The sequence below is a fragment of the Triticum aestivum genome, chromosome 6B (genome assembly GCF_018294505.1).
Source record: "Triticum aestivum cultivar Chinese Spring chromosome 6B, IWGSC CS RefSeq v2.1, whole genome shotgun sequence".
Classification (NCBI taxonomy): Eukaryota; Viridiplantae; Streptophyta; class Magnoliopsida; order Poales; family Poaceae; genus Triticum; species Triticum aestivum.
Window position 1 is genome coordinate 210,744,017 of NC_057810.1, and position 11,435 is coordinate 210,755,451.

Below are 11,435 nucleotides of genomic sequence, written 5' to 3' on the forward strand. Positions count from 1 at the left end.
CATGGCACCCTGGAGATTAGGAGTCTGATGTGCGATGATGGACTCGCGTAGGAGGTCGACGCTGTCTGGCATCATGGTGGCGTCAGCGGCAGCTAGACCGGGAAGGTTGATGCAGCAGTACAACTCTGAAGATGGACTGGTGGCAAGTGGCTGCGGCGGCCTCCTACCCGGCAGGCGTCCTGGTTGAGGAGCATGCCGGACTGGTGGGTGCCCATACCCGGCAGGCGTCCTGGTTGGGACCTAAGGTCTTAGATGTTAGGTCTGGCTGCGATGTCTATTTGGTATTAGGCCCAGGCTATCAGCGCCCCTTCATCAATTGGATAGGTGTAGCGACAGTTGTTTCTTAGACGGTGGCTTTAGTCTTACTGTTGTATGACTTTGTAAGGTCTTGTGAGAATAATTAATAAAGTGGTCGTATACATCGTCGTCCAGATGCAGAGGCCGGGGGTCCTCCTCCTTTTCTAAAAAAACAAAATAACTATCATGTGAGGCATAATCCAATTGGAAATTAAAATTATGATGACAAGTTTCAGGGTTATCATTATTCTTTATAGCATACGTGTCATCACAATAATCATCATAGATAGCAACTTTGTTCTCATAATCAATTGGAACCTCTTCCGAAATAGTGGATTCATAACTAAATAAAGTCATGACCTCTCTAAATCCACTTCTATAATTATCACAATAAGATTCAACATCCTCCAAAATAATGGGATCATTACTTTCTAAAGTTGACACTCTTCCAAACCCACTTTCATCAATATAATCATCATAGATAGGAGGCATGCTTTCATCATAATAAATTTGCTCATCAAAACTTGGGGGACTAAAAAGATCATATTCATCAAACATAGCATCCCCAAACTTGTGGCTTTGCATATCATTAGCATCATGGATATTCGAAGAATTCATACTAACAACATTGCAATCATGCTCATTATTCAAAGATTTAATGCCAAACATTTTATAGACTTCTTCTTCTAACACTTGAGCACAGTTTTCCTTTCCATCATTTTCACGAAAGACATTAAAAAGATGTGATACGTCTCCAACGTATCTATAATTTTTTATGTATTCATGCCATGTTTATAAAAATTTTACCTGATTTTGGTATGATTTGGTTAGAACTAACCCGGACTGACGCTCTTTTCATCAGAACTATCGTGGTGTTGTCTTTGTGCAGAAATAGAAGTTCTCAGAATGCGCTGAAAATCAATGGAGATTTTTTCCAGAAAATATAAAAAATACTGGAACGAAGAGTTACCGGAGGGGAGTCCCATGGGTCCCACGAGGGTGGAGGGCGCCCCCCTAGGGCGCGATCCCTACCTCGTGGACACCCTGTGGGGCTCCCTTACTTGTTCTTGATGCCAACCTCTCCTATAAATCCCCAAACCTCTAGAACATAACCTAGATCGGGAGTTTCGCCGCAAGCCTCTTTAGCCAACAAAAACCAATCGGGACCCCGTTCCGGCACCCCGCCGGAGGGGGAATCATCACCAATTGACCATCTTCATCATCCCGGCACTCTCCATGACGAGTAGGGAGTAGTTCACCCTCGAGGCTGAGGGTATGTACCAGTAGATATGTGTTTGATCTCTCTCTCTCTCTCTCGTGTTCTTGATATGGTATGATCTTGATGTACAGCGAGCTTTGCTACTATAGTTGGATCTTATGATGTTTCTCCCCCTCTACCCTCTTGTAATTGATTGAGTTTTCCCTTTGAAGTTATCTTATCGGATAGAGTCTTTAAGGATTTGAGAACACTTGATGTATGTCTTGCGTGGGATACCCATGGTGACAATGGGTATTCTATTCATTCACCTTGATGTATGTTTTGGTGATCAACTTGCGGGTTCCATGACCTTGGGAATCTATGCATAGGGGTTGGCACACATTTTCATCTCGACTCTCCGGTAGAAACTTTGGGGCACTCTTTGAAGTTCTTTGTGTTGGTTGAATAGATGAATCTGAGATTGTGTGACGCATATCATATAATCATACCCGTGGATACTTGAGGTGAAAATGGAGTATCTAGGTTACGATACGGTTTTGGTTGATGTGTGTCTTAAGGTGTTATTTTACTACGAACTCTAGGGCTGTCTGTGACACTTATAGGAATAGCCCAATGGATTGATCAGAAATAATAACTTTGAGGTGGTTTCATACCCTACAATAATCTCTTTGTTTGTTATACGCTATTAGTGACTTTGGAGTGACTCTTTGTTGCATGTTGAGGGGTTGTTATATGATCCAATTACGTTATTATTGTTGAGAGAACTTGCACTAGTGAAAGTATGAACCCTAGGCCTTGTTTTGAAGGATTGCAATACCGTTTTTGCTGACTTTGTTACTAGTTACGTTGCTATTTATATATTTTCATATTACAAAAACCTATATCTACCATCCATATTGCACTTGTATCACCATCTCTTCGCCGAACTAGTGCACCTATACAATTTACCATTGTATTGGGTGTGTCAGGGACACAAGAGACTCTTTGTTATTTGGTTGCAGGGTTGTTTGAGAGAGACCATCTTCATCCTATGCCTCCCACGGATTGATAAACTTTAGGTCATCCACTTGAGGGAAATTTGCTACTATCCTACAAACCTCTTGCACTTGGAGGCCCTACAACGTCTACAAGAAGAAGGTTGCATAGTAGACATCAAGCTCTTTTCTGGCGCCGTTGCCGGGGAGGTTAGTGCTTGAAGGTATATCTTTAGATCTTGCAATCGAATCTTTTAGTTTCTTGTTTTATCACTAGTTTAGTTTATGAAAGAAAACTACAAAAAAATGGAATTGAGGGTGCCTCATATGCTTCATCTTTCTAATATCTTTTGTGAAAATGATGGAAAGGAAAATTGTGCCAAAGTGTTAGAAGAAGAATGCATGAAAATGTTGGCACTAAATCTTTGTATGATGAGCATGATTGCAATGTTGTCAGTATGAATTCCTTGAATATCCATGATGCTAATGATATGCAAAGCCATAAGCTTGGGGATGCTATGTTTTATGTAGATGATATTTTTAGTCCCCCAAGTTTTGATGAGCAAATTTACTTTGATGATAGCATGCCTCCTATTTATGATGATTATATTGATGAAAGTGGGTTTGGAAGAGTGTCAACTTTAGAAGTAATGATCCCACTATTTTGGAGGGTGTTGAATCTTATTGTGATAAATATGAAAGTGGATTTGGAGAGGTCATGACTTTATTTAGTGATGAATCCACTATTTCGGAAGAGGTCCTAGTTGATTATGAGAACAAAGTTTCTATCTATGATGATTATTGTGATGACATGTATGCTATAAAGAATAATTATAACCGTGAAACTTGTCATCTTGATTTTAATTTTCAACTGGATTATACCTCACATGATAGTTATTTTCTTGAGCTTGCTCCCACTACTATTCATGACAAGAAATTTGCTTATGTGGAGAGTCATAAATTTTTTATGCTTGTAGATCATGAAAAGAATGCTTTATGTGATAGTTATATTGTTGAATTCATTCATGATTCTACTGAAAATAATTATGAGGGAGGGATATATGCTTGTTGGAATTATAACAATATCAAGTTTCCTCTCTATGTGTTGAAAATCTTAAAGCTATGCTTGTTTTGCTTTCCTATGATAGTTGATTCTTGTTCCCGTAAGTTGTTTTCTCACAAAATCCCTATGCATAGGAAGTGGGTTAGACTTAAATGTTCTAGTCATATGCTTCATGATGCTCCCGTTATGTTTCAATTCTTATCTTTTATGTGAGCATCATTATGATCATCATGCCTAGCTAAAAAGGCATTAAATAAAAGCACTTGTTGGGAGACAACCCAACATTTATACGTACTATTTTTGTGTATTCACATGATTATGCTACTATAGCAATCGTGTTTTATAGCTTTTGTTTCAATAAAGTGCCAAGTAAAGCCTTTAGGATAGCTTACTGTGATAGTTGTGTTGATCCTACTGAAAACCAGAAACTTTTGCATCCAGTAAATTAGTTTTGATAATTCACAGAAACAAGATTTTGATCTAATTCTTTCTGCTATGGATTAGTACACAAATTTCTTAGGACTTCCTAATTTTTATGGATTTTTGAGTTACAGAAGTATTCGAGAGTTACAGATTACTATAGATTATTCTTTTTTTAATAGATTTTGTTTTCTATGTGTTGTTTGCTTATTTTGATGAATCTATGAGTAGTATCGGAGGGTATGAACCATAGAGAAGTTGGAATACAGTAGATATTACACCAATATAAATAAAGAATGAGTTCACAACAGTACCGAAATTGGTAATTTATTTTCTTACACTAACGGAACTTACGAGTTTTCCGTTGAGTTTTGTGTTGTGAAGTTTTCAAGTTTTGGGTAAAGATTAGATGGACTATGGAATAAGGAGTGACAAGAGCCTAAGGTTGGGGATGCCCAAGGCACCCCAAGGTAATATTCAAGTACAACCAAGAGCCTAAGCTTGGGGATGCCCCAGAAGGCATCCCTTCTTTCGTCTTTGTTCATCGGTAACTTTACTTGGAGCTATATTTTTATTCACCACATGATATGTGGCCTCTGAGCTTGATGATGTGCACTGAGCTTGCATCAACACATACCATATAACCCGGTGGCCTCGCCAAGATGTTCCACGGCGGGCCAAGAGCACCAACTGGTCTAGTAGACCATTAGCACGTACCACACACACACACGCTCTAGAATCCGCCACGGCTATCTTCCGTCATCCCATCTTCAAGAGGGAACAACACATTGACCTTGCCAGGCCCAACTGCCATCTATGCCACCATGACGCCAGCCAGTGCCACCACCCTGCATGCTGATATGTCCATTTTGCATCATGTTTTCCTACTATTATTGATTATGTTTTGGGTCATGATGCAATTCTACTACATTTTCTCTCTTATTTGCAAGTTTTACATGAAGATGGAGATTTCCGGCAGCTGGAATTCTAGATCGGAAAAGGCTAGAACATAGATAACTATTCTACACAACTCCAAATGACTTGAAATTTTATGGAGAATTATTTTTGAATATATAAAAAATATTGGCGGAAGAATTACCAGAAGGCGGACCACCAGGGAGCGATGAGCTCAGTGGGCGCACTCTGTGAGCTCGTGGCTCCACCAGTAGGCCCCTAGGGCTCATCTTCTCCTATAAGATGTTATTTTCCCTAGAAAAACTTAAGAGTATATTTTCAGGACGAAGCGCCGCCGTCTTGAGGTGGAACCCAGGCAGGAGCACTTTTGTTCTCTGGTGGAGCGATTCCGCCGGGGAAACTTCCTTCCGAGAGGGGGAAATCGAAGCCATCGACATCACCAATGATCCTCTCGTCATGAGAAGACCAATCTTCATCAACATATTCACCAACACCATCTCATCTCAAACCCTAGTTCATCTCTTGTATTCAATCTTTGTCCTAAAACCTCAGATTGATACCTAGGACTAGGACTGGTGGCGAGATGAATCTAGTGGAAACTCAGACTTGTGGAAGATATATGTAGGGCGGTGGAACACGGACTGGTGGTGAATCTGTGATGGAGGCGGACTCGGATTATCGTGATGGCGGTGGATATGTGGTATATGGCAGCGGTGATGACGATGGTGGTATATGGCAACGGTGACGATGATGGAGGTATATGGCAGCGGTGATGACGATGATCCGGTGGCGGCGTGACAACTTGTGAACAGAACTCGAAACTCTAAAAGACTAGACACTAAGACCAGCAACTAGACACGGCGATGCAACCGCAAATTCAACAATGCAAAACACTAAAAAGATTATGCAAAGGCTCAGATTGGTTCGGATATGATGAACTAACCCTAATTTTTTTTGGCTTTTTCGTGGAATGTAGGTATGAAGAACGGACTCGATCTAAACTACGAAAAACTGTAAAATCTCACCGAGCAACCTAGAAATCTGATACCACTTGATAGAGACAAAGGTGTCCCGTCTTTCGATGAGATGGTGCTATCTTTTATGGTGGAGTAGACTTTGACGATCCGGCTACGAACGTGCGAGGACGTCGCGCCTTAGCAATCGTTAAACCAACTGCGAGAGGTTATTGACCACGCCAGAGCACGATCAACCTGACCATGAGGGTCTATTTCCTGCAAGCAAACGAAGAACAAGCAAGAAACTGAAATTGCAATCTGGATATTGCGAATAAAAGAGGAAAGCTTTATTGATCAAGTGGGGTTCTGTGACGCCTTGATTTGGTCGTCCAATACAAACGAAGTACGCGAAGTTGCACTATGGCGAACTTTTAATCTAAACAAAACTCAAAGTCTAAACGACGCCCTAAGGGCTGTATATATGGAGGAAGAGAGGGAAATTTAGTGGCCCTTGGGACAGGGGTCCGAAACCAACTCTATCTCTTATTTCCCCACACATACAGACTCTAAAAACAGTCTATACTTATGTATTTCGAAATTACACGGGCCTGACCCAATAATAAGGTGACGCAGCACCTATAATAGCCTCTGGACGAAATTTGTGAAGTGGCATCTTGTATATTTCGTCCAAGCCTTCAATCACTCATTACGATGGCTTCAAAGTCCTGAAATCATCACTTGAAACTCCGTTCTTGTTTCCCTTGCACATGCCATCATCTCCATGCTTGTTCTTACTCCAATGTTCATCCTTCTCCTAGCTAGGCCCTTCACTTATAAGTAAAACAAATGTATCCAATTTAGGTAGCATCATATTCTCATGAACATTAGAATCATTATCAAGAAACGAAAGTACCTGGTAATTTAATTAACGTGCGCGGGCTCTAGTAATTGGTCCAATATGTGTAGTAGCAGGGGTTGTAGGTGTAACAATGGTATTGATGTCCTCGTCAAGCCACCCTCCAATGACGGACGGCGTGTCATATACTGCCACCCCTTATGCGACATCGCTGCTTGTGCCCGATTGCAACTGATGTGGCGCCGTCGTGTTGCCTGATCTCTGCACCTGCGACGGACCATAAATTCGGCAGGACATGGAGCGATCAGGAAAAAGGAATCGTCAAGGAGAAAGACGGAGGGAAGGAGAGACATGAGGTGAGGGCATCCTGCCGCCGCTGCCCTCTTGTGCTGCTGTTGCTCGCTGCATCTTGCGGACCCCCTTAATTGTACACGAAGGATGCACATCTAAGAAGAAGGCAACCGGCAATCCAGAATCAATGAACAAAGCGGCCGGACAGCATGTCGACACCAACCGCCCATACACCCATGTATGCATCAGTGGCTGTCCAACAAAAGATAAACACATAGGGCAAACTCAGATAAAGCCCCAGACCACCACCGCATGCAAGGTCCATCCAAGAAAAGAAAGAAAAAAAGTCTGGAAACATCCAGCAAGGGCAATTCTGGAGAAGCCCACCAAAGCGGCAGCGATCCATATTTCGTACGGAGACTGGAGTCTTTGAGGGAGACGCAGATGCACGCCACCGCCTGACAAAAATGATTGCCCACATGCACCAAAAATTGCTAACCACACGCACAAACCGATATGCAAGTTAACAAAATTTCAATCGAAAGCCTATAGTTACCATGCAAATGTGCACCCCTGCACGTGTCAACACTCAGAAGGCTCACAAGTCCCAGTCAAACAAGTGCTTAAACTTGATAGCGTAAATTATGGTGCTGGCTTTGACGATGTTGGACTGTTTTGTTGGTTTGATCTGCTTCTCTTGTCCGGGGCTTTGTGGGTTTAGTTGTGTAGTCTTTGCTTAGCGAAGCATCCCATATTTCTTTAGTTGTGTTGTGTGATGTTCCTCTACTTATGCTCGTTCTATCTTCTTCTATCAATGAATGATAAGCAAGCTTTGCGTATTCGCGAAAAATAAAAGAACACGGAAAAACAAGCAAGAACCAATGTACTCTGTTAACACACTACGCCGCATCCTTTTTCCTTCTTGTTCTCTTTAACTCAAATTATGCTAGATGGGTTTAATTTACACGTTCAAAATTAGTCATGAATTCCATCAACCACCCCGGCTCAAATGTACGTATGTTCTTCATCAGATGGACGGTCGACGCATCGAATTAAGCTCATCACGAACCGTCGATCCCGCCCGTGCCTCAGAGTTCCACCATGCCATGCAATTCAGTGCATCCGATCGATCGATCGATCGTTCCTGAATCGTCTCGGTTGATTTGATATTACGGATCAGTGCGTGGGTTGTTTTGAACTTGTTTGCCCGATCGTAGTTATGATTTCGATTCTCCCTCGCCCGTCAACGTCGACGAGGATTCAGGCTCCGGCTCCCTGATCTCCTCGATGCCCGCGAGGGCCGACTTGAGGTCCAACCTCTTGTCGATGTCGGCCTCGCAGCAGGTGAGCGCCACCTGGAGGAGCTTGAGCATCTCCTCCTCGTTGCCCTTGCCGCCGGACATGTCCTTGTCGAACACCTCGCCGGTGCGCTCCTCCGTGATGACGGAGTTCACCCACCCGGCGAGGTCGCTGGTGCCCTGCCGCCCCTGCCGACAGGCCGGGAACTTGCCGGTGAGCACCTCGAGGGTGAGGATCCCGAGGCTCCACACGTCGCTCTTCCTGGACGGCTTCCCGTGCGACCCCACGCACTCGGGCGCCTTGTACGCCATCATCACCTGCGCCGCGTGCGTCGCCGTCAGCACCGGGACCAGCGCGTAGTCGGAGAGCGCCGGCTGGAACGTGCCGTCGAGCAGCACGTTGGACGACTTGAGGTGCCCGTGCGGCACCGACAGCATCGGCAGCTCTTCGTACAGGTGCGCCAGCCCACGCGCCGCCCCCTTGACGATCCGAAGCCTCTTCCTCCAGTCCAACATCGATCCACGATTCCCTGTATCAGTCATAACAAATCTCAATCAGCTTCCTCCATTGTTCATGATCTGTACGATGATGATGCCGCAGAAAGTGAAGATTTGACTTTCTTGCGTACCGTGGAGGAGCTGGGCGAGGCTGCCATTGATCACGAAATCGGTGATGAGGAGCTTCTCTTCTTTCTTGTAGAGGTAGGCGACGAGGGGGACGAGGTTGGGGTGGGAGAGGCGGCCGAGGCGGCGCATGTGCTCCGAGAAGTCCTCGCGGCCGACGCCGTTCATGTCCTTGAACCGCTTCACCACCACCTCGGGGCCTTCCTGGAGCGTCGCCTTGTACGACGACCCGAAGTTGCCGCTGCCCAGCACCTCCGCCGACGCCCGGAGCAGGTCCTCGATCTCGAACCTCACGCGGCTCTCCTGGATGAACACCAGCCGCCCGTGCTCGTCGCGCCGCCCCCCGCGCTTTGCCGGGCCGCCCGACGTGGACGCGGCCGCGGGGGCGATGACGGTAGCCTGGCTGATGGAGACGGCCGGCGCGGTGTCCAGGACCGGGTTGGACGGCGTCACCTCGCCATTGGGGAGGGTCACGCAGCCGTCAGTCCGCTTCGCGCGTCGCCGCCGACGACGCCGGCGGCCCAGGACGCCCATGGCAATGCCCGCGGCGGCGAGCAGCACGCCGAGGATGATGAGCAAAATGACAATCCTCATGAAGGTGGACATGCCGCCGGCGGGCGACGACGCGGATTCGCAGACCACGTCCGTTGGCTTGCCACACAGGAATTTGTTGCCTGCAGATAAACGCACACTTTTCCCAAATCAATTCACGATCAAGAACGTGTGTCACGCACTTAATAAACAATAATTATTCAGTCGGGCGCTCCATTTACACGCACGATCGGCACTAGTAACATTGCAAAAAATTCTGATTTGACTAAATAAATACCTCGGAACATGGTGGCGTTGAAGCGGCCGAGGCCGGCGGGGATGGGGCCGGAGAGGTTGTTGTTGGAGACGTCGACGAACCTGAGCTCCGGCTGGGAGAAGTCCGGGAGCTGGCCTTCAAAGCGGTTGTTGGCGAGGGTCAGCTCCAGCAGCCGCGGCGACGTGATGGAGCTGGGGACGCGGCCGGAGAAGTCGTTCCGGTGGAGGTGCAGCTTCCGGAGCCCCCGCATGGGCAGGAACGTGTCGGCCGGGATCTCGCCGGAGAAGCGGTTCCGGGAGAGGTAGAGCATCTTGAGCACGCCCAGCGTCGACACGTTGGGGAAGGGGCCCGTGAGCGCGTTGTCGGCCAGGCTGATGACGCGGAGGCCCGGGAGCACGGCCAGCGAGCCGACGTCCGGCGCGCCGCCGGCCAGGCCGAGGCGCTCCAGCTGCAGGCCCTGCACGCTGCCGTTGCCGTGGCAGGAGACGCCGTACCAGGAGGAATGGTTGCCGTGGCACGGGCCCGGCGTGCCCCACGACCGCAGCGGCCCCGGCGGCGAGCCGTCCGAAGCCCGCAGCTTGTCGCGGAACGCCACCAGCACCTCGCCTTCCGTCTTGTCCCCGACGATCGCCGCGACGAGGACGGCGGCGGGGGCGCAGAGGCCGACACCGACGACGACGGCGACGTAGAAGGCGAGGCGGAGGTGTCCGGGCGGCCGCAGCCGCGCCATGGCGCCAGCGGCGATCGACGGGCGTGCGCACGCTTGCCGCACTCGGCTCGTTCGTCCGTTCGTCCGCTCGACCGCCGGGCTTCTTGCGCGCGCGCGCGGGTACGGCGGTGGCGCGGATCAGGACCGCACGTACGTGTGGCGGGGGAGATGGGGTCGGGCTGGGCGGCTACGGCGTTTTGCATGCGCATGGCCAAAGGGGAGGGAGGAAGGAGGTGGTCGGGAGCCAAGGGGCCCAGTGAGGTCGCGGCGCCTGAGGGGCTAAGAATAGGCGGGAGAAGAGCGATTCTTCCAACTGAAATGATTTGCTGCTGCCATTTGCGGGCCTTGTGGGTTGGCCGGGTTGAACCGGAGAGGGGGCGACGATCCGTTAGAGCATTTCTGGTAGTACCCCTAAACCCTTAAAACTGCTTTAAGGATTTGAGGGTTTAAGGGTTCTATTAGTAATGCTCTTAGTTTGGTGGTTACTTGTAAGCTAGAACAGGATGAAGATGAAACATTAGCTTTCTCTTGGCGTTTTTGCCTTTCTATATCTGTGTTTTATTAACTCATAATATAGCGTCAAACTCCTCCAAAGCATAAGGAATGACATCCGACCTCTACATAAAAAAGAAACAGTGGCAAAACTAAAGTCATATCTCATATGAGACCGAAACTATGTCTAATTCAAGGAGGCTGGTGGTGCTATCCAGTTTCTGTGAGTATGAGTTTGGGCAGAAGGAGGTTGTACCCGCCCGTACTATGTCCATTGCCATCTCTGCCAACTGCTCCAGTGCATACAGTGATAAATAATATACAAGGAAAAACTTTTGTCATTAGAAACAAAGTCATCCCTATATAGATAAATGATCATAGTAAGGCAAATGCTTCACCCTAGCGTACTAAACTTTTAGCTATTCGTCAAGCCAGTGACCTTATATATTGGCAACACTTATAAATGGATATAAATTGAACGCTACTAGAATGTCTGGTTATATAGAACACGCA

The 11,435-nt window shown here is 47.1% G+C and overlaps 1 protein-coding gene across 1 annotated transcript; it reads right to left on the reverse strand.

Annotated features, from left to right (window-relative positions):
* Window positions 1-7,875: 7,875 nt before the first annotated feature.
* Window positions 7,876-10,691, reverse strand: LOC123133980 (pollen receptor-like kinase 5). Its single transcript, XM_044553353.1, has 3 exons — window positions 9,743-10,691; window positions 8,919-9,587; window positions 7,876-8,819 (listed from the first exon to the last, which is right to left on the reverse strand). Exons 1-3 carry the CDS (start codon window positions 10,449-10,451, stop codon window positions 8,209-8,211), a joined length of 1,989 nt encoding a protein of 662 aa, XP_044409288.1. The 5' UTR covers window positions 10,452-10,691; the 3' UTR covers window positions 7,876-8,208.
* Window positions 10,692-11,435: the final 744 nt, after the last annotated feature.